Source organism: Onychomys torridus, chromosome 1 (assembly GCF_903995425.1).
Source record: "Onychomys torridus chromosome 1, mOncTor1.1, whole genome shotgun sequence".
NCBI classification, from domain to species: Eukaryota; Metazoa; Chordata; class Mammalia; order Rodentia; family Cricetidae; genus Onychomys; species Onychomys torridus.
Window position 1 is genome coordinate 158,380,337 of NC_050443.1, and position 24,375 is coordinate 158,404,711.

Consider the following 24,375-nt stretch of genomic DNA (forward strand, 5'->3'; position numbering starts at 1 on the left):
TTGTAGATCGAGATTTTTTTTAACTTTTCTTATTATATTTGTGTTTTAATTTTACACATCAGCCATGGGTTCCCCTGTCCTCCCCCCTCCCGCCCCCAAACCCATCTTCCTCCCATCCCCCCCTCCATTCCCATCTCCTTCAGGGCCAAGACTCCCCTGAGGATTAATTTAAATCTGATGGATTCAGTACAGGCATCATTTATCATGCTCTGTTATTCCTTGTTCTCCCTTTCTGTTCTTCATCCAGCTGGGATATCCTGCTTCCCTAAGCTCTCTTTCCCTCAAATCTTGCCCTTCATTACTCCTGCACTCATCCAGGTTGTTCACGTAGATCTCATCCATTTCTCTGTCATTGGGTGATCCCTAGGTCTTTCCTAGGGTCCTGTTATCTAGGTAGCCTCCTTGGAGTTGTGTAGCAGTCTAGTCATCTTTGTTATACGTTTATCGTGAAGGGGTATTGGATTTTGTCAAATGCCTTTTCTGCTAGATCGAGATAATTTTACAGACTGGGGCCCAGCTAATCCAACAATGGTTGGCTGTGAACAGAGAGTTCACTAGTCCAGTAGTTGCTCAATCCACAAAGCTGGATGTTTCAACTGCTGTTCAGTATATGCTAGAATCCTAAAGTAGTAGGCTCTAATGCCAGTGAAGGAGTAGACTTTCTAGCAAAGTGAGTGCAAGCAGAGAAAGAGCATAAGTTTCCTTATTACATGTCCTCATTTCCAGTAGAAGATGTGTCCCAGATTAATGGTGTTTGTCATTCAGACTCAAGATCTTGATTAGAAGTTCATCTTCCTACTTCGAATTAAGCAAAAAATACTTGTGTGTCATCTATTTCTGCATTTTAGCTCATTTTCAATTAACCAAAAATAGTCATCATAGATAGTATTTGTTAAACTATAGTCATTCATATTACACTCTGAAGAAGAGAGGGTTATGTTGAAATGGCAATGTAATTTTAGGAAATGGGAAGTTCTGTTTATACAGGCCTATGTTTACTGAAGATAAAGAGATCTCATCCAAAGTCCAAATACTTCACTGCTTTGAAGCTCCATTTATAGACTCTTGGAGTGGAAGCTATCCAGTGCACTTGTTCAAATTGTACCAATGGCTCTTTTCATAATCTTGGGGATTTGCCTTTCTTGTTTGAGTTTTATTTTCCTATGGAATCAGCACCATGGCAAAGGGAAGCTCCCACCTGGACCCACTCCTTTTCCAGTTGTTGGAAATATTTTACAAATTGTTACTAAAAATATCATCAAGTCTCTGAACATGGTAAGTGTTTTTAGCTTCCTTTCAGTGATTTTCAATGAGTGACTGATACATACTTAGTATTATGAAGTTTATGGGCCCTTGGAAAGGACCATAGACTCAATTCATTTATATTGAAAAAAAATGTGTTGATTGCCAACTAGCAGGATGACAGCTTTAAAGCTGAATACCAGGACTGTCATGATGAGGGGTATAAGGAAGTTTTTTTTTTTAAAGCAAAACCACAAAAAGACCTTCCATATCTATGCAAGCAAGCAAAAACTGGTCTGTTCTGCCAAAAAAGAGAGGTAAATAAGACTCAAAACAATCTCTGAATATCTGTGTAAGAAAGTTACAGAAGCCAAAAGGTAGTTAGTCATATTATAACAAGTAGATGGTCATGGCTGTGTATTTCTTAGTGGGGTCATTCAGACATGGTTACTGGGAGCTTATGTATCAGGAACTAGAGTTAGGGACAAACAGCTAATGGGTCACTATGATAAAATGGAGTTTCTTTAGCTAATAAAGATTCCAGTGCCTCTAGATCATATAAATTATATCACTGATTCACATTTATGTTGAGCTAAAGGTTAATGTTTTAATTGTGTTGAATTTTTTATATATGTGCTTAGCCAGTTTATGATGCAAGAGCCTACGGTAACATTAATAATAACAGGAGAGAATTTTAGTCCATTACATTCCCCACTAGCTCTAGGAAAATGAGTTAGGAAATTTAATTTTAGGGCCCCTGATATCTATAGTGTTTGACATTGACTTTTACAAATGATTCATAAAAATAGGATGTGTAAAGCAGAGAGGCAGAGAAAATAAACTTTTATTTTACTCAGGTAAAATTTGGTAGCCACAAAGTAATCCATTCAATCAGATCCAATCCCCCTTCTCAAGTAATATTTTTGTATGTTTTTATTACACTCCAATTTTAACAAGTATTTGTGATACTGAAGGATCCTGGAAGCAGCATGAGCTTTGGTATGCTATAGATATCACAGACAGTCATTTGTCTCTTTGACAGTGACAGGGAAATGGCTTCTTTCATAGAAGGGAACCAGTCTCCCATGGACCTAACATTCCAGCTCTTTATGGAGATTAACAACAACATATTCTTTTCAGTAACTGCTTCTCAGCTGAAATTAGGACATTATTCTCAGGGCCTAGGAAGACTCAAATGATGGTCAAAGGCTGGGACAGGGCAGGGTACATCTGATTTGCTGCCCAGGTTCTGTTTGAACACCTGGGGCTACTGTAGCTTTCACAAGTTTGGAATGCTGGCCCAATGCTGGGGTTCAAGGTGGCAGGAAATTTCACCAGAAGGATCTGGGTCACAGTGCTTTTCAGCAAGTTCAGGACTTGCTGATTCCAAAGAGCCCCCTGAAGTTGGTGTGTTTGGAGAAGTTTGAAGTCTTTAGTAGACTGGAAATCTGCTGAGACAAATACAGACTATGGATATTGACTTTATCTTGGGTGCACCTTTGAAACTTCCAGGCCTGTGGTCCTGGTATTTGGGGGCATGAACAAAGTCTCAAGATAATGGGGAAGACTATGTTTCCTGACACAATGATAATGGACTGAACCTCTGGACCTATAATCTAGCCCCAATTAAATGTTCTTCTTCATAAGAGAGGCTATGCTCATGGTGTCTCTTCACAGCAATAAAACCCTAACTAAAACAGAAGTTGGTACCAGGAGTGGAATATTGTTGTGCTAGGCCTGACTATTTCTTCTTTGGAGGAATTTGGACTTTGGGACTTGAGGTTAAGAAAACAGTAGAGTGCTTTAAGCAGATGCAGATGTTAAACTCGTGTTCTACTTGTAATAGGATTATCCCTTAAGACTGGAGAGATTTGGTTACAACTGTCTTAGAAGCTGGTCCCCAATTACCATCGAGGACCTGGTAGAAGGATGAGGCTAAGACCACTGAACAACAAAGCAGGGCTAGAGGTATGGAAATTGCCCAAGATCAACTTCTTGGAGAGTGAAACTATGCTAATGTAGAAAGGCAATCTCTATATGATGACCATACCATGGCTTTATGCTGAATGGCAGCCTTGAATGCTTGGGACAGAACTGGAGTTGTAGGAAAGAAAACTGAGTCATTTACAAAAGTTATATGGGGCCCAAAAGAAACGTTCACTGATTTCTTACAAAGACCATTTCAGCAGTAAATAGAATGACACCAAATTCAGAAGCTAGATAGGTTATAATTGAATTTTGGCTTTTGAAAATGTTGATGCACAATGCAAAAGTATAATTAGGCCATTAAAGACCATATTAGTAGGAGCATGGAAGACAGTGGTCTGAGGGTGATTTGAAATGTGGGGATGTGGAACAAGAAGTTTCAGAGGAGAAGAATTTTAGTAAGTTGCCTAAAGATCTTGTGATATTTTAGTGAAGAATGTGATTGCTCTTTGCCCTTGCCTGAAGTGTTTGCCTGAGGCTAAACTGAAGAGATTGGGATTACTTCTGTTGCAGAGAAAAATTTCAAAATAGCCTAATATTGACTCTACCATGTGGTTATTAGTGTTCACTCTTTTTGTTTTACTTTTTTAAAGAAAATTTTTTATTCATTTTACATACCAAAGATCCCCCTCTTCCCTCCTCATGACCCTCCAGCTTCCCTCTCCCAATCCACACCCCCATTCCCTCCTATAAGAATGTAAGGCCTCCCATGGTGGGTACATTTAGTAGAGGCAGGTCCCATCATGGGTAGTGGGATCCAAAAAACATGCTCATGCACCAGGGATGAATTCTGGTCTTACTGCCAGGGGACCCCTTAAGCAGACCAAGCTACACAACTGTCTTTCCTATGCAGAGGGCTTACTCCAGTCCCATTGAGGCTCCACAGCTTTTGATCTAAATTTCATTAGTTCCCACTAGTTTGGTTAGTTTCTGTAGGTTTCCTCATCATGATCTTTTTTATTATTATTATTCAAAGTGATTTTATTGCTGTGTACACGAGAGAATTTATGTCACAAGAGCAGAGGCTGTGGATGACTCATATTTCCAATTGGGTGGGAGGACCCTCTTAGTCTTACAGTAACAAGCTAGCCAATGAATTCTGCTCTTTATCTGTATAAGTATAATATCTTGAACAAGAGTAGATATATATGTACAGTATTTTCTAACAAAATCAATCTGCTTCACAAATGGAAAATGCATATCATATGACACTATAGCTCTTTGAGTATCCTCAAATCTAACATTTGCAATGGAGTCCAGTCAGCTCTTATTTAGCCTTGATCATTTGGCAGTTCCTGTAAGGTTACTGGATAGATTACAGTTGGTTGTTTGAAAGCCTTAGGCTGCAACCATACATTGCAGTGCTGAGATTGGTTCACCTTTAAATTCTTCTGTCTGGGTCTGAATTTCTTTATGATCTGTTTTAACAAGTTTTTCTAAATTTTTATCTTGGTACTTACATTAATAAACTGTTTTTAATGATAAAACAGAAATATTTATAATTGACATTGTATAAGTCCCATCTACATTAATTATCCTCTCATTTAATTGTTCCATTTTTAGATCGTCAATTATATTATCAAACAGAGACAAAAATTCCCTCCATTGTAAAATGTTTCCCATTTTTAATGTGGGAAAACATTCTTTTTTAACTAATTTTCTCTTTAAAAAAATCCCAATTGTTGTCACGACTGCCTTGACCAGCAAGGAAGACGCAACACCGAGTTCTTCTACAATCTTCTGACCCCAGGGAAAACCCGCCCACGACCTAAATAGCCCCTGGGTGGCCAACCCCAGCCTGCCACATGGGCACTGCGGATAGGTCCAGGTTCATGGAAGCAAACCAGATCCTAGGATTAAGCCAAATATGGAGTTGTTTACTCCAAGAGCACTCACCATCGGGAAGGTGGGGGCGGAAGCCGGCGCCATCTTATGGGTGCGGCTGTGTGCAGCTCTCTACAGTTCCCCCTTTTTTATTATAGCAACAGGTAAGAGTAGAGGCCTGATCTCTGTAAGAATGAATCAGGGACAATGTACTGACTCTCACTTAGGCGTCAGCCACCAGAGGAGCATCAGACCCCTCCGATACCCTTTTCACAGAGGTGGGACTTGAGGTATCTACCCACATGCAATCAGGCGTGCTCTCCTTAGGATCCAATGTGCAATGGACCCCAAGTGCAGTGCTCAAGCCTTGCATCCTGTGCTAAGGAACTTAGTACTTCATGGTGGCTAGCCATGCCTGGGGGGACTGTCTTGCCTCAATAGCTGTAAAGGCCTGAATGATCATGGCTGCATTGCAATGCTGGGAAACCTTAATCTGACAAATACACCACAGACAAACTAAGGAGACTAACACCAGAAGGCCCGTCAAGGCTCCCAGACCCACCCACTCCTTGAGATGATTCATGGCATTAGAGATCCACAAAGACAATCCCTCTGCCAATCCAGCATCCACCCGGGTTGAGTTCACCGTGACAATAGCCACCCTCAGCTGTTCCATCAGGTTGTCAAACTCTCTGGTCCAATTACAATGCTAAATAACCGTGGAAACAACTTGGCATCATGGCAAACTGGCATTGGTCTCGGGAACATGGACAGTATCCCCCATCTTTTTCCAGCATTCCCAGCTGCATTGTCACAAGGAAGAGCAGGAGGATCATCATTTTGACCTGTTTGAACTTGATGACTGGTATAAGGCACTATAATAGTAACCAGAGCGAACCCAAAATACTGTAGGCATTGTTGGATTCCAATCATGGCAAGGTTTGCCACGGCAGTAGGGTAATGTTCAATGGATTTAGTTGGTGAAATCTTGGAATAAATCCAGAATAATGACCCATCCTGCCGTAACAACCCAGTGGTAGGAAGGATGCACAGGATAATGTCTTTACCTTCTTGTAACCTCTGTAAGAAGGCACCCTGTAACCTCTCTTCCACCTTTTGTAAAGCCTTCCGTGCCTCCTCAGTTAATTGTCTCAGAGAATCTAATGCAGAATCCCCATTTAAGATGTTGTAAAGAGGCTTTAAGTCCTAATTTGGTAACTTTAAATAACATCTAATCCAATTTATATCTCCTAACAATTTTTGAAAATCATTTAGGGTTTGTAAATTATCTTTTCTCAGTTCCACTTTCTGTAGGATGATACATCTCTCGTTAACCTTTGCTCCTAAATAATTAATAATTTTGTCCTTTTGTACCTTTTCAGGGGCTATAAACAGCCCCCTCCCTTCAAGCATTTTGACCAGATCTACATAGGCTTGTTCCAGCATTTGTGTTTCTTTTGCTGCTAGTAAAATATCATCCATATAATGTATGCATCTCAGGACAGGATAATTCTGCCGAAGCAGAGCAATAGTCTCATCTACATAAAGTTGACACATGGTGGGACTATTGGCCATGCCTTGAGGCAAGACCACCCACTCATATCTTTTATCAGGTTCCTCATGATTAGGGAAGGAACAGTGAAGGCAAATCTCTCACTGTCTTGAGCCCGCAGCGGAATAGAAAAGAAGCAATCTTTAATATCAATGACGATGACAGGCCATGAGGCTGGCAAGGAGGAAAGTAATGGTAAGACGTGCTATACAAGGCCTATAACTTGCATCTGATCATTAATGGCCCGCAAGTCATGTAATAGGCGCCATTTGCCAGACCTTTTCTTTATTACAAAAATAGGTGTATTCCACGGCAACACTGAAGGCTTAATGTGTCCCAAAGAGAGTTGCTCCCCCACTAGTGCCCTAGCAGCAGTCAGCTTTTCAGAGGAAAGCGGCCACTGAGGAAGCCATATGGGCTCCTCTGTCTTCCAAGATATGGGGATACCTCCCTCAGTGGCCCCTAGGAAAAACCCAGGCCTTCTCTATGGCTCCTTTGTTGTACCCTAATGAGTCTTTTCTTCCCTACATAATCCATAACCTGGGTGATAACCCACGTTATTCATCATCCTAAATGATGCTGGGGAGCAATCATTACTTAACCTGAAACCCATATATTTTAAAAGGTCTTTGCCCCACAGGGAAATTGGGAGTTCCAGCACATAGGGCTGCATAGTCCCGGAATGCCCTTCCCCAACTTTCCATTGTAATTGTCTTGCACTTATGTCTGGGGCTTTGGCATATCCTAGGCCTTGTAATGTCTGGGAGGAGATTTGTATGGGCCATCCTGATGGCCAATCTTTCTTGGCAATGATGCTCTTGTCTGCCCCTGTGTCCAATAAACCTAGAATCTTTTTGTTATCAACAGTGAGTTCTAACACTGGCCTCTGATCCATATCCAAGGATAGAAACATTAAGTCTGTCCCTGTGGATCTAAAACCGCCTTCCCCTCTTTCTTTTGATTGTGCTGCAAAGCGGCCATGTAGGCTAGGCAAGATCAGTAACTGGGCAATTCGATCACCCGGGGAAATGGCCAAGATTCCTCTCGGAGACTCAACCATGATCTTTACAATTCCAGTATAATCTGGATCAATCACCCCAGGGTGAACTCTGAGTCCTCGTAGGGTTGTGGAGGACCTCCCTATTAATAGGCCCACCGTGCCAGGCTCAAGAGGTCCTTTAAAATCAGTGTCCACCAGCTGGACCCCCATTTGTGGAGTCAGTACGAGTCTGGTGGTGGCACGGAGGTCCAATCCTGCTGAGCCCGCAGTGGCTCTCCATGGTCCTTGGGGTGTTGAAGGGTTGGCCATTGCTCCTGGCTCCATTCCCTGTCCTGGTTCTCGACTGCCCCATATATTTGAGGGCCCTGAGGGCGTCCCCCCCTGCTGTCCATTTTTTGGATGCGCTCCTGATTGGCCTTGAACCAATGGTTGACCGTTTATGTCCTTCACTGACCAACATTCATTTACCCAGTGCTTCCCCTTTTTACATCTAGAACATACCCCGGGTTGTGTAGGGTGTTGTCCTTTTCCTGCTTCAGCGGTACTTCCTCTCTCTCAGGGCACTGTTGCTTTAGATGTCCCATTCTGCCGCATTTAAAAAACAAGCACCCAAGTTTCCTTTTCTATTCTGAGTCAGCTGGACTACAGCTGCTGCCAGACCAGCATGGGTCAGGGGCCTTCCCAGTTCTCTGCAAACTTTCATCCATGCTTCTAGCCCTCTGGTCTTATATGGGGTTATGGCAGCCCTAGTACATTCCTTAGTACATTGCTCATAGACAAGTTGTTTAATAAGAGGCATAGCTGCATCTGGGTCCCCAAAAATTCTGCCAGCGGCCTCAACCATGTGAGCGACAAAGTCTGAGAACGGCTCCATGGGACCCTGCAAAATCTTAGTAAGGTTGCCGCTCACCTCGCCCTTATTGGGCAAGGCCTTCCATGCCTTAATGCCTATCTTATTGATCTGTTCATAGACTTGAACTGGGTACCCCGTCTGTTGATTAGCGAATCAGCTCTAACCAAGCAGCATATCTCTGTCCCAAATGGGATATCCGGCAGCCTGATTGGCTGCAGCATCTTCACTGGCAAATTCAATCAAAAAGGCCTTCCAGTCTAGGTACTGTCCTGGGCTCAAGCATGCTCGTGCAAGCCCACTCCAATCACTGGGTGTCATGCAGTGACTGTTCAAAGCCTCCACCTGGGCTACAGTGAAAGAGGCCGTGATCCCGTAGGTCCACACAGACTCAGCCAGAGATTTTATCACCTTGAAATCTAAGGGCTCCTCATATCAGTTCCTTGTGGATCTTGGAACACTGGGTAAGCCAGATGTAATTCCGTTCTGACTGCCTTCCAAACCCCTGGACTGAAAGTGCACCCTGAACCGCCACCCTCACCCTCCACATAGGGAGGGGGAGCCGAGAGTGCAGCTTGACATGCAGAGGGCGCTCAGCATCCTTCTCTGTCTGGGTCTCCCCTTTTCTTCTTCTTCTCTCTCCCTTTTATCCTCATCTCTTTCGTCTGTTCTACAAGTGACCTTATCTCTTCCTCCGAGTCTGTAGACTCCAGACTCTATATCAGAAAGGTCGGGGTACAATTTTTCTTTTTCACCCTGTCCCTTCTCAATGCCCACCTTTTCTGATCTTTCCTCCTGTAACATTTCTAACGCAGCCTGTCCATTCTCCACAGCTTCATTGTATCTCTGGTCCTTTAGGCACCCGCGTACTAACTTCCAGATGGGACGTACACCTGCCTTAAGCGTCCCTTGCTCATGGGCAAAATCTAGATCTCAACCCAACTTATCCCAAGAGGCAATGGTAAGACTGCCCAAAACAGCAAACCAGGGAGCAACAACATCACACTCCTCTAAAAATCTCTCCAAGGTGCTTTTCTTAACCTTTAGGTCTTTAGATCTAAGCAGCTCATTAAGAGCCAAAAAAATTGGGTGCGAAGTGGAAGCGCCCATGTCTAAAACTTTTCAACCTTTTAGACAATCTTTCACTTTCACTTTTGTCTCATCTATCGACTAGCTCTTGGTTCCCACTCTCTCTTTGTATACAGAGAAGAGCAAAAACCTCCTTGCTTTCACTTTCACTTTTGGCTCGTCTATCAACTAGCCCTTGGTTCCTGCTCTCTCTTTGTCTACAGAGAAGAGCAAAAACCTCCCCGCTTTTGTTGCGGGTTCCCAATTTACCTGGGATTTCCTTTAGTCCCGCTTTTGTCGCAGGTTCCCAATTTACCTGGGAACTTACCAGTGCACTGCCCTGACTGCAGAAAGTTCTGAGCCCTCATTGAAAGTAGTGAAGTGCCTCGTAAGGGCCACCACTTGTCACGACCGCCTCGACCAGCAAGGAAGACGCAACACCGAGTTCTTCTTTCAGAGTTTACTCAGGAACCTTGAACAATCTTCTGACCCTGGGGAAAGCCCGCCCATAACCTAAATAGACCCTGGGTGGCCAACCCCAGCCTGCCACGTGGGCACTGCGGATAGGTCCAGGTTCATGGAAGCAAGCCAGATCCTAGGACTAAGCCAAATATGGAGTTGTTTACTCCCAAGAGCACTCACCATCGGGAAGGTGGGGGCGGAAGCCAGTGCCATCTTATGGGTGCGGCTGTGCGCAGCTCTCTACAAATTGTCTCATCAAATATACTAACAATGACAATTCAGATATAAGGGTGATTGCTTCTGCATTGAATAGTAGAAGCCTGAGTGGGTTTCAAGACAGCTACCTAGTATAATAGCAGCCCAAGATAGGGATCCAGGGAGAGCCCACAACCCAGCAGGGGAAAAAAGAAGCCAAAGAGCCAGCTGTCTGCACAAGGGTACACAATAAAGCAACTAACTCCTATGGATTTTGAAGCACCCAAAACTAATGGAGTTTGCCGCAGAGAGTCTGCAACAAAAACTTTACCAGCATGTGGCATGGAGACTCTGGTCTCGTGCAGCTTAGATCTCAGCCAGGGTCTGCAAGGCCTCAAGCAAGTGGCTTTTTTGTGAATACATTCCCCACAAGTTCCAAAGATATTGTTAGAATCTTTGATGGTCTTTTAATGAAAAAACCCAGAGCCAGATATCAGGGTGAAAGCTGAAAGATCAGAGAAGCAGAACAGTCAGTCACTAGTTCTTACCTCTATGAAATCCTCAGCCTAAAGACAGTGATTTCCTGTGTCCTCATGCTTTATATACTTTTCTCTGCCCTGCCATATTACTTCCTGGGATTAAAGCAAATGTGCTTCCCAAGCAAAGGCATGAGAATTCAAGTGCTGGGATTAAAGGTGTGTGCCACCACTGCCAGGCTCAGTGTCATCTGATCCTCAGACAAGTTTATTAGGGTACACAATATATCACCACAGGCAACCAAGACACTCTGCCTTGTGGAAATCCTAAAAATGGAGCATGCAGCTCAGAAACAATTGGGCTGTGCTCAGTCTGACTGTCATCTCTGCAATAAACTTGAAAACATAAGACTAACAGAAAAGATAAGAGCATGAAAAGACAACACAACAACAGAATCAGGGAGACCAAATAAACTCCATCATGTAGTAGCCACCTTAATTCATATATCAAAACCAGAAGGACATGAGGGAATCACCTCTGTTAAGGAAACTGGGTCTATGATTGCATCCAATCACACCTTTCTCTCTCCAAATGTCTAGATTCCAAAAACAGAACAGAACAACTCATTGATCTGTCAGAGCTTCAGAATTATGTTACCTGGAAGATTTTGTTTTGTTTTCAGTTTGCAAATGTGTGGTATTTGAAACCGAGGCTCCCTGGGGCCTATCAAGCCCACCTTTGACTTCCTCCTGGGGGGCCTATCCCCTATTAATTTTGGCAGCCTTGTAGCCTGAATTTCAGGATACATAAGTCTACCAGGACCTGTCCTAAACCCCAGGCCTGAAGTCTAGGGTGTCCTAAGGATCTTGCTGGGGCATCTAAATGTTATCAAGTTTGTGACCCCTGGAAGAAGACCATAGACTCAATCCAATTATAATTGAAAGATTTATTCATTAGCTGCTAGAAAGACAATAACCACAATGTTGAATCTCAGACATGCTATGAAGGAAGGAATGAGGAAGAATGTTTTTAATGTAAAAACTACAAGAAGGTCTTTAATATCTAAGCAAGCAAGAAAAATTGGTCTATTCTGCCAAGTTAAGAGGTTACTCAAAACAATATTTGGGTATCTAAGTAAGCAGGTTACAACCCCCCAAAAGCAGTTAGTCATATCATAACAAATTAATTTCTGGGTTTGGGATTCACAAAGTCAGGATTACTGGGAACTTATCTTTCGGGGACTGGAGTGAGAGACAAATGGCTAATGGGTACCAAGATGGATGTCTAGCATAAAATGGAGTTTCTTTTGTCATCATACTTAGTACCAAATAATATGTGGTCCTAGATTTCATTCAGATGTTACTAGGGGCCAAGAAGAAAAGCTTAACCATTGGGGTTTCAACTGACTAGTTTTAACCATTTGTCTTAAAAGAGATATAGGTATAGGAGTTAACAGTATGACAATGAAAGGTATTTTTATATTACTGTAGCTACTCTGACAGAGAGAGTTTCCATGGCTTTCTTTGGGTTGACAGTTTTGAGGACTTTTACAGGTGGAAAAAAAAGGCAAGACTTTAGGGGTTTTCACATTATAGTCTTACTTATCAGTGTTGAGGAAGTTTCTGGTTCCTGAGGGTAGGGGATGATGCTCATCTCATGCTGGGAAAACTGATTTCATTTTTTGTTCAGGAGGTTGCTAAACTACCAAGGGGAAATCTCCTGTGATTCTAGATGGGGTACTTTGATTCCCATAATGTGACTGCCTTATTTAGGGAGTATATTCTTCACAAAGTGAGTCGTCTGCAGAGAACTGCTATTCCTGGTGGTTTAGCATAATAGCTAGAGGCCTTCAGGGTCAATGTAGAGGCTCTGTAACAGAACCTGTGAGCTTGAAAAGACCTTAGTTATGTCTATGGCTTCCACCTTGAAGCAGGAGGCTTGGCCACTTTGGATAAACACTTGAATGCTTACCTAGCCTACAGGTAGAGCCCACCAGGAATTGAATCACAGTTTAAGGTAAAGGGGGCAGGTACATACTGAAGGCAGAGTGTTAGGTTTTGTACTGATTTTAGTTACTCATCAGGTATCTGAAGGCCCAAGTGAAGAGTGATAGTGTGTATATATGATGTGTATAAATGTGTGTGGATATGTGCATTTGAGTGGGTGTACATGTGTCACACTGAGGAGCAATCAGAGGATGACATTGGGTACCTGTCTATTTTCCACTTTATTTAAGACAGAGCCTTTGTGTATATCTGTCACTGTTGTGTATTTCTGGTTTGATGGCTGTGAGCGTCTGGGGATTCTCCTCTCTGTTTCCCTTCTTGTCATGGGAGTGATATGATTGCCTATGTCTGTGACTGTGCTCTGCTTTATGTGAGCACAGCAAGTGCTTTATACATGAAACCATTTCCCCAGTCCAAGAAGGAAAAAAACATTTTTAAGACAAACCTAAGATGAATACATGGATCACCCTGGAAAGAGTAAATATATGTGTTTTCCTGAGTAAACTGGGGCCAACAGGGGGAAATAGAGAGTAGGGATAGGTGATGAGAACATAAGGGAGCAGGGTGTTGGAGCTGGAACAGGAACCGAGTGGGAGAGCAATGAAAGAGATATCTTGATAAAGAGACATCATGGGGATAGGGAGATACCTGGTGCTGGGGAAGTTCCCAGGAATCCACAAGGAGGACCCCAGCTTAGACTACTAGGATAGGGTACCTGGGCTGGCCTACCCTGGTAATCAGATTGGTGAATGCCCTAACTGACATCATAGAGCTTTCATCCAGTAACAGATGAAAGCAAATGCAGAGATCCACAACCAAGCAGCAGGCTTAGCTCCAAGAGGCCAGTCTAAAAGAGGGAAGATGGATTCTATGAGAAAGAAGCATCAAAATCATGATGGAGCAAGCTAGTATGAACTCACAAACCTCTGAGCAACAATTGTGTAGCATACATGGGACTGGACTAGGCCCTCTGCATAAGCAACATAATTATGTAGCTTGGTCTGTTTAAGGGGCCCCTGGCAGTGAGATCAGGATCTATGATGCCTGGTGCATAAGCTGGCTTTTTGGAACCCATTACCTATAGTGGGACTCCTTGAACAGCCTTGATGCAGGGGGCAGAGGCTTGGACCTGTGTCAGCTGAATGTACCAGGCTCTGCTGACTCCCCATGGGAGGCTTTGCCTTTTCAGAAGAGAGGATAGGACTGGGATTGGGGGATCTGAGGGGAGTGGAAGGAGGGATAAGAAGGGGATCTGTGTTGGTATATAAATTGAATAAAAATTTTGTTAGCTAAAAAAAAAAAAAAAAAAGACAAACCTGGGCAGCTGGCAACATATTGCTGTACATAAAATTAGAAGGAAATGGGATCCAGGAGGTGATTTTTTTACATTCTCAGGGTCAAAACAGTCTCTGTTCATGTCCTATCCAAGGTCCCTTTTAAGTAAAGCAATTATTCTCTGATAAACTGCAGTGTAATGGAATGGTGTTCACTCACAAAAATCTGTTGATTTATAAGTTCTCAAGTCTACATATTTCCTAGAGGATATATTGATTTGAAGCCAAAGACATAACTAAGAATTGAGAAATTTTGAATTATTATCATATTTTCTGAATAATGTGTCAACGACTGCTGTATCATTGATTCAGGTGGCAGTCATTCCCTAAAGTCTGATGCAATGACCTGAAATCTATCTTTTCTCTGAGACAGCCAACGCCAGAGTACTTACTTCCACTATAGCACATTCTTCCTGGGCTGGATACTCAGAATTAACAGATGGCTTGAGACAAGTTTTAAAATCTCTCTGAGCCTTAGTTTCTATTTCTTTAACATGTAATTTTGCCTCACAGGTTGCTTGACTGTGTTTACACTTAATATTAATGAATAGCTGCTTGGCATCAGGCACCATGCTCTGTGCATTCAAATGATTGTAAGAGTAATTGGAATGTATAAAGCCTTATATAATGTTCAGTCTAGAGAGCAGGAATGTCGTTGCTGCTGTGTTCTAAGTACCGTTAAAACTCAGAGACCTTATCATAAAGGATGACATGGAAAATGGATGATAGGAGATGATTATTAGTTTACAGGTGGAGCAACAGAGAGTGATATCTTATACTCAGGAAAAAAACATATTGTTTTTTATAAGAGCAGGAAGGAAGAGAAATGTGATACAAATGAAGGTTTGACAGGGAAAGGAAAAAAACTGAGCAAATATGTTGCATAGAATAGTAGTAACAGCAATGTTAGAAGACCATAATCATGATGGCTGTTTAAGTGAAGTTTCTTAATAAATTACTGGCTCTAAAGATAATTAGTGCACAAATACTAAAATGTCTCTTTTTATGAATGAAAGTATTTCTCTCATGATCACCCCTACTCTGTTTCCAGCTAGCGGGAGAGTATGGCCCTGTATTCACTGTGTATCTGGGCATGAAGCCCACGGTGGTGCTGCATGGATACGAAGTACTGAAGGAAGCTCTGATTGACCGGGGAGATGAGTTTTCTGGCAAAACGCAATCATCAATACTGAGTAAAGTCAACCAAGGGTTAGGTATGGCTCTATGTTAGGGAAAATTCAGAACTATATATATTAAAATGAAGCCATATAGGCAAGGAAACAGAAACTAGAAGTATTTATAAGTCCTTGAATAATTTTGTAAAAATTGATAATTATTTAAAGATACATATGAAGATGATTTCTTTATGTCCTATTTGTGCAACCTTTGCTCTAATTTTTAACCCCACTCCTCTCTCCCATTCCTGTCCCTCTTACCAATTCCCTTGCTGTCCCAAAAGCCCCGATTCTGCTTTTATATATTATATTATTCTTTCTTTTAACCTCTCCTTTTGATCTTTTCTCCCTCTCTGTGGTATTTCTTCTCTCATTACATACACTTTTAAACACACACATGACACACCTGCATGCACTCACACACACACACACCTTGAGGTTCTCTATAACAGAAAAATGAGGTATTGTTTTTTAAGATTCTGGCTTCTTTTACTTAAAATAATACTCTATAGATTCTTCCATTTTGCTGTAAATGTGATATCATTTTTATTTAGGTTTGGACAAATTTTGATTTGCATACATTAATAGATTTTAATAGCATTTTGTGTTCTATTTTAGTACACAGATGTAGCATCCACTGTCTGTTTATAAATTCATGCTCCTTTTTCTTACCTTTCACTATCCTCCCTTCCCTCTAGTGATCACTAATGAAATGTATTTTTTACAAGGGATCATTAACCCATTTTCTAAACTGATTAACATTATACATATTGTCCTCATCAAACATTAAGTTCAAACTTGTTACTAAGGCATAATATTTTATGTCACATGCAGTAAACATAATGACATAGATACTGCGACAAAAGAAAGGAAAAGAAAAGTGACAAAATATCCAAGTCACCAAATATTATGCCTCATGTACTGAAGCATAAGTCTATAGTGATTTTAAAAGTGTGTATAGTGTGGTAACCAGTACAGATATGAATATTTTATGGCCTGTGATCTAGATCAGTGATAATCAACATGTGGGTTGTGACCTCTTTAGGGGTCAAATATCAGACATTCTTTACATCAGATATTTACATTACAATTCATGACATTAGAAAAATTACAGTTATGAAATAGCAATGGAATAATTTTATGGTTGGGTGTCACCACAACATGAGAAACTGCCTTAAAGGGTCATAACAACAGCAAGGTTGAGAAGCACTGATCCAGATGATTTTTAAAATGTGTATAGTGTGGGAACCACTATAGATACACATATTTCCAGACTTGTATCCAGTCTTTCATTTTGAAAAATCATGAGGAATATTTGAATATAGGGGAATAATAAAGAAAACAGAGCCATATTCTGTAGCTGAAAGTTTTCTCTGGTCCTGCCTAGCCCCACAGTTCCCGCAGCACTTATAAAATAGTGAAATACAATAATCACTCAGAAGCTTCTATTAATTAAAACTGCTTGGCAGTTATCTCAGGCCTACCACTGACTAGCTCCTACACACAAACTCACCCCACTTCTGTTCATCTGTATGTTTTCACATGTTCCATGGCTTTACCTGTGTGCCATTGCATGCTGCTCCTTGGGCAGCTTGCTAGCATCTGTCCTAGCCTTCTTCCTGTCTCTCTCTTTGAATTTCCCTGCCTGCCTCTAAGCTGCCTTGCCATAGGCCAAAACTTTATTTATCAATCAATCAGAGCAACACATATCCACAGCGTACAGAAAGACATTCCCCATCAATACTCCTTTAAGAGAGGTCCACAGGAATACTCATGTTTATGTAGTGCATTGATATTATAAATGTTTTTCCTGTAAATTATTTCTAAGATTATAATAACATAATTACAACATTTTTCCCTTCCTTTTCCTTCCTCAAACCCCTAGCAAAGAAGCCAGAAGCTGAAAACTGATAGTTAGAAACCAAATGAATGCTAGTTATTGGTTTTTGGAGCTGATATAAAGGTGTTCAGTTTTCTGATAGACCACTAGGTGCCCGCAAAAGTGACAAGAGATCTTTTGTTCTCTGCATTGTTCTCTAAGACTCTTCCTTGACAATCTTTGGTTTTTAAATAAGCTTATCTTGTACCTTGATCATGTTTTAAATTTAGAGAATTTATGTTGAAATTTCTAGATGCAAGGCTAACACAATACATGAAAAGTTTAAGCAAGCAGAGAGCGAATGTTAAATACAAAGAACAATCTGTCAGTTACCATCTCCCTTATCCAGGGACACAGTTTTATGAGAATATTTCCAATGCAGAAGTCTTGCACTCCTACCCCATATCTGCTCCATCCTAGGCAACGACTTTACTACACAAACGTATTTCAGTATTCACTTCCCTGGAGAATTACCTATTGATGATTTTTCTAAAATTCACATACAGTCAGAAAAGCTAACCTTGACTTGGTCTCATTAAAATTTATTATCTGTGTGATCATAAAGAATACAATTTGCTTTTGTGGTCTACCACATCATTGTCAGCAAAATGAAGGAGACCAAAGATTCACAGAATTACACTGAGGTTTTGAGATATTAATGTGGAAAACAAGTTTTTCAGTATTTGAAATCCAGACTCCTCGTGGTAAAATACTAGTTTGTGTTAAGAGAGGTATCAGGTAAGTGACTCTGCCACAACCTTGTCTTCTATGCCTGAATAGGAGTCAGTATTATTTCCTGAAATAAATACTCTCAACTAGAATTCATGATAATAGCTTTTTTTGTTCCAACAGGAATCGTTTTCAGCAATGGAGAAACATGGAAGCAAACACGGCGTTTCTCCCTCACAGTCTTACGGTCAATGGGTATGGGAAAGAAAACTATTGAAGACCGAATTCAGCAGGAAGCACTTTGTCTGGTGAAAGAATTGAGAAAAAACAATGGTGCATTTCTATTTCTGTAATCAACAGATAGGGAAGAAGAGCTATTACAAAAAGGCTTTTTATAAAAGATATGGAGTCAGAAGTATAATTTAAGGTTACTCTGCTCACACAACAACAGTAAGAAATAAAGTACTTACAGTGCCAGCTCTTCAAAGACCCATTATGACTAGCTTTTACTCAATTAACTTTCAGTATTATCCATGTTTCTGGCTTTCATGTGATTATGGAAGGAGAGAAAGCTACAAACAAAATATTTTTAAAGTTAGACACGGAAGTAGCACAGAAAATGAACTTTACATTAGTAGGCTATGTCGAGTAACAGTACCACATGTAACAGTAGGAGAATGTTGGAAATGTTACTATGAATGCAGGAAGGAAAACATGCAGTTTGGTTGCATTAATTTTGAAAAGAAAGCTGTCAATTAATTTCTTGAGAAACATTACAGGATGACCAAATTATCTAATATATCAGGTACAATTGTTCACAGTAATAATCTCAGTGCATGACTGTGTGCACATATGTAGGTATAAGGCATGGGGAAGGAGAAAGAGTGGGCAGGGGGCAGGTAAGAGGGAATGAGGTCACAGTCACAAAAATATATAGCTCTAAACCTTTGGTATCTAAATATTTTTAACATCATTAAAATAATATTTTGTTTTCTATGGTGAATAATGTTTTAAATCAATATTCTAAAATGGTTTAAATGCATATTTACTATTTTTATTGCATAAAATGTAATTATTAGAGACAAGTTTCACATAATCTGGTTGATCTGTGGAAAAATATGTGGAAATGAAGTGAGTGTGTCAATGAAGGTTATTTGGGTGATATATAGTATCATGCTATGCATTAGACATGTGCGAAATCAAAAAGAACATACTGCATTTTCAAATTTAATGTGTTGTTTATCCTCATGTGTTTATCACTTGATGGATTTCAGAATGTTAGTAGCTGAGTAGTATAGTGTTCTGCAGATTTAGATTCAGTGTAGTTCATTCTATCACTCTACTTCTGGTTGATGGATTTATATCAGTCTTTCCTGTTAGCAACATAAAAGCATACAGTGCCTAAACATCAGTGTAGATCTTTGTAATCTCTGTGAATTTCTTAGAATAATATTTTGAAACTTGAGTAAGTAAAACAATGTGTTGGGATACAAACATATAAGGGAAGTGATTTTGCATATATCTAAATTATAATATAACAAATCTTGTCTGCAAATGCTGTGAAAGATCAGGGAAGAGGTAGGTAGTGCTTTGAAGATTCCATCTTAAGAGGTGGATATAGGATGAGGAGTCCTTGTGTTACCCAAGGCTAACATGAGTTGAATTTATACAGACACACTGGGCCTTTAAGTCCATGTGTCCAGATGTGGGTGCAAAAGGATTAGTATTAGATGGACCTGAGAGCTAGTAATGTGTGTATCATATTCTTTAGTACATTCCCGAAACACAACTTACACTTTCAAACATTTAGCTATATTTGCACTTTCTGTCATCCTTACACAAGAAAGGTCCATTTAAGCTGTCTTAAGTGTACTTTGTTAAATGCAGTTGCATGTTACTTATGTTTGTTGATTCCTATCTCCCCCCTCCCCCACAATTACAGATGTCCTCATTTCAGGCTAAGTTATGTGCAAACAACACACAAGAATACATCCTTTGTAGTTGGCAGTACCTCAGAGGACAAGAACATCTGCTACTGGAAATTAATCCCTAGACACGACAGGGAAAATGTACTGATGAACACTCAATGATATGTTGCCTGAATAAGAACAGGCATATACAAATTTTTTTTTTTTTTTGAGAATGTGGTACATTTGTCCTGGTCTATATCACTTCCACTACCCTCTCAAATTCATGATCTCTTCTTTATTGTTGTTATTATTGTTACACATATAAACGTATATATGCACACTTGTATACTCAATCTACTGAGCCCATTTATCGTAGCTTTTATGTACATATGCCCAGAGCTGACCACTGAGAATTGGACAACTTCTGTGGGAGTTTATCCTTGGAATAATGATTGTCCATCTCAGCAGTCATTGATTGCTTGTAGCTTTTTATCTATAGATAGGGACATGTGGGATTTCCATTGTTCTGGTTGCCAAATTAACTACTGTCATTATGCTGCTGTTATTCAGGCAACCACATCCTTGAAAGTTCTTCAGTGCATTTTTTTCTGTCATGTCTAGGGGACAATTTTTAATAGCAGATGTCCTTGTACTCTGTCTCCTACTCTCTCTTCTATTCTTTTTCTGTGATTTTTCCCTGAGCCTTAAGTGTAGAGTCTGCGTTGCAGATACATCAGTTAAGGGTACCCCAGAGTCACTTATTCTCTGCATTCAGTTATGGATTCTGTAATAGTCTCGATCTGGCAAAAAAGAAGCTTCTGTGAAATACAAGGATAATTATCCATGATATTGTTATAAGTTAATTAATAATCTTATTAAGATTTTTATTCAGAAAATGATTAGAAATTGATATTTCTACTTCCTCTCTAACACCAGAAGGCTCTGACCTGTTATCTCAGCTTTCCCACAAATAGAAGGGACTGTATTTCCTTATGTATAGCAGGTATCAGCCTATGTGCCCTGCATTCTGCCTTGTTATCCCCCACTTCCTTCACTCCAGTATTTACTAGGAAATTGAGGAGCCCCATTCTTGTGGAACTGTGAAAGTAGATGAGCTGGAAATATAAGGTATACCATGGGTTTGCTGAGAATGTGAATATCTCATTTCCACGTTTAAAATATTTATCACACACTGGCTCTGGGAGATTTAGCCCATTTCTTATTGGACTGTTGGGCATTTTGATGTCTAATTTCTTGAGCTCTTCATTATTCTGGATATCAGCTCTTTGTCAGATGTGGGGTTATCAAGACCTTTTCCCATTTTGTAGGTTGTTGCTTTGTCTTGTTGACCGTGTCTTTGCTCTACAAAAGCTTCTCAGTTTCTAGAGGTCCCATTGATTGATTGTTTCTCTCAGTGTCTGTGCTACTGGTCTTATATTTAGGAAGTGATCTCCAGTGCCAATGCATTCAAGAATACTTCCTACTTTCTCTTCTATCAGGTTCACAGTAACTGGATTTATGTTGAGGTCTTTGATCCACTTGGACTTAAGTTTTGTGCACGGTGACAGATATGGATCTATTTGCAGCCTTCTACACATTGATATCCAGTTATATCAGCACCATTTGTTGAAGATGCTTTCTTTTTTGCATTGTACATTTTTGGCTTCTTTGGCAAGAATTATATGTTCATAGGTGTGCAGGTTAATGTCATGGTCTTCAATTCAATTCCATTGCTTCACATGTCACTTTTTATGCCTGTACCAAGCTGTCTTTATTACAGTAGCTCTATAGTAGAGCTTGAAGTTGGGGATTGTGATGCCTCCAGAGGTTGTTTTATTGTACAGGATTCTTTTGGCTATCCGGTTTTTTTTTTTTGTTTTTCCATATGAAGTTGAGTATTATTCTTTCCAGATCAGTGAAGAATTGTGTTGGTAATTTGATGAGAATGCATTGAATCTGTAGATTGCTTTTGGTAAGATCACCATTTTTTCTATGTTAATCCTGTCTATCAATGATGTAAAACAAAGATGACTAGACTGCTAACACACTCCAGGGAGGCTATCTAGAAAACGGGACCCTAGGAAAGACACAGGGATTGCCCAATGACAGAGAAATGGATGAGATCTACATGAACAACCTGGACAACAGTGGGAGTAATGAAGGGCAAGGTGCGAGGGAAGAGAGGCTTAGCGGAGCAGGATATCCCAGCTGTATCAAGAACAGAATGGAAGACCAAGGAATAACAGACCATGATAAATGAAGACCACATGAGAATAGAGAAGCAAAGTGCTAGGGAGGTCCCCAGAAATCCACAATGTTATCTCCACTGTAGAGTACTGGCATTGGTTAAGAGAGAGCACAATCTGACCTACTCTGGTGATCGGATGGCCAAGCACCCTAATGGTCGTGCTGGAATTCTTATCCATAACTGATGGAAGTGTGCAGAGATCCATGGCCAGGCCCCTGGTCAAGCTCCAGGAATCCAGTTTTCAAGAAAGAGGAAGGACTGTAAGAGTGTGAATTGTTGAGACCAAGATTGGAAAAAGCACAGGACAAATAGCCAAACTAATGGAAACACATGAGCTATGAACCAAAGATTTGGAGCCCCCAACTGGATCAGGCCCTCTGGATAAGTGAGACAATTGAATAGCTTGAACTGTTTGGGAGGCCACAGGCCGTGGGACTGGGACCTGTCCTTAGTGAATGAGCTGACTGTTTGGCACCTGGGCTTATGTGGGGACTCTTTGCTCAGCCTGGAAGGAGAGGACTGGAACCGATGCACTGTATTTACCAGGTTTAGCTGAATCCCCAGGGGAGTCTTTTCCTGGAGGACATGGGAATGGGGGTGGTGGTGGGGAAGGCAGGGTCAGGGTCATGAGGGGGGAAGGACAGGAGAACCCATGGCTGATATATAAAATTAAATTAATAAAATAAAAAGTACAAAAATATCCTAACAGTGAAAATCAGTTTTGGGCAAGTATATTCTAACATAAAACAAATAAATAGTAAGGGATGTAAGGAGGAAAGGGTGAAAAGAAAGAAGGGAATCTGTAGATGTAACCATCTTGTTAAATAAGAAACACAAAGCCAATTGCAAAGTTAAAAGCCAAAAGGTCATAGCAATAGTTAAGAGCTATAAATCTTATCCTTCACTGCCACTCCTGTCCTTCTCTCAGCAAGAGACCTACTTTTGTGTGTATTTTCTTTTCATAGACTTTCTGTTCTGCTTCTCATTGGTTGTAAACCCAACCACATGACCTCCTCATCACTACCTGTCTATACAGACCTCCAAGTCTTTCTATGATTGGTATTGAGATTAAAGGCATGTGTTGCCATGCTGGCTGTATCATTGAACACACAGAGATCCACCTAGCTCTGCCTCCCAAGTGCTGGGATTAAAGGCATACCCCCCCCCCCCGCTTCTGCTATGGCTTGCTATGACTCCAAGGCAACTTTATTAACATACAAATAAATCACATTGCAGTACAAATAAAATATCACCATAAGAGTCAAAGAGGAAAAAAGAGATCCTCCAGTAAAAATGACAGTTATAGAAAAGAATTCACTAGTCAGTGCACAGCTTCTTACTCCCCTCAACACCTGTAGAAGACATTTCATATTCCAGAGTTTACTCAAATGGCCTCTTTTTTGAAAGTGAAAACTACCCACATTTTCTCAGAGTTCCAGCCCTTCAAAAACTGATTTCAGATGCACAAAGGTCATAAACTGAGTATTAGCTTTTAAACAGTAAAAGCATAGACTTGTGTCACATAATATTTTCACATACAATGTCTTAGTTTGGGTTTCTATTGCTGTGAAGAGAAACCATGACTACAGCACCTCTTATAAAGGAAAACAATTAATTGGGGCTGGCTTACAGTTTCACAGGTGTAGTCCATTATCATCATGGTGAGAAGCAGCCAGCATGCAGGTGGACATGGTGTTAGAGAAGGTTAAGAGTTCTACATGTGGATCAGCAGGCAGCAGGAGAAGACAGTGATAACCAGAGAGTGACTTGAGCATCTGAGAAGTCAAAGCCAACACCCTAGTGACACATTTCCTCCAACAAAGCCACACCTACTCAAAAAAGGCCACACCTCCTAATAGTGCCACTGGTGTGGACAAAGCATTAAAACACAGGAGTCTATGGAGGGGCACCCCTATTCAAACCACCACATATAAATAAAACTGAACTTCACCTGGATCCAAGCAGATGCTAAAATTTCAATACTTCTATGAAAATTGTTCATGAGGCCTTTGAAAGTGTCATCATTGTAGTCAAAACGATGCTGGAAAATGACAGCAGAGATCACATTGCAGGGAACACAGGCCAGAAGGAAGTCTGGGTCACAGGGAGATCCTAGAACAAATGAAGTTTGAAGTTAATATCCAATCCTCATACAGACCTTAAAATTTCAAATTAAAACAGTTGGGAGTGTGAGATACTTAGAGAGGAGTCATCACTGTGACCTCCATAGGCCTGAGAGACTCTTTATTCTGTGTCCCCCAAATAAACTATCTGATAAGCTCCTTCTAATTTGTAGTCTATAGAATCTCCTTAACTCCTCATTCAGAAGAGGAAAACCATAAAGATAGATGATTTAAAATATTTTTAAATATGTTTGATTTAAATCTAATTATGGCTGTCCCTCATAGTGTGTATACAAATCTTAACAAGTTTTAAGTCAATTTTTTTTCTCTAAAAATTTTTATAATATGTTTATTAAGTCCAAATATTCAAAAAGA

General features: G+C 40.6%; 1 protein-coding gene across 3 annotated transcripts in view; it reads left to right on the forward strand.

Annotated features, from left to right (window-relative positions):
* Positions 1 to 1,104: 1,104 nt before the first annotated feature.
* The window catches only part of LOC118586837 (cytochrome P450 2C70-like), a 45,890-nt gene continuing 22,619 nt past the window's right edge, over positions 1,105 to 24,375 (forward strand). The window contains exons 1-3 of one of the 3 annotated variants that reach the window (XM_036192203.1): positions 1,105 to 1,275; positions 15,048 to 15,210; positions 17,903 to 18,052. In XM_036192203.1, coding sequence (XP_036048096.1) covers positions 1,108 to 1,275; positions 15,048 to 15,210; positions 17,903 to 18,052 — 481 coding nt within the window. In that variant the 5' untranslated portion in view covers positions 1,105 to 1,107. Of the gene's footprint in view, positions 1,276 to 9,469; positions 9,482 to 15,047; positions 15,211 to 17,902; positions 18,053 to 24,375 lie in introns of those variants that run through there. The other 2 variants (XM_036192195.1, XM_036192213.1) reach the window with 2 other exon arrangements.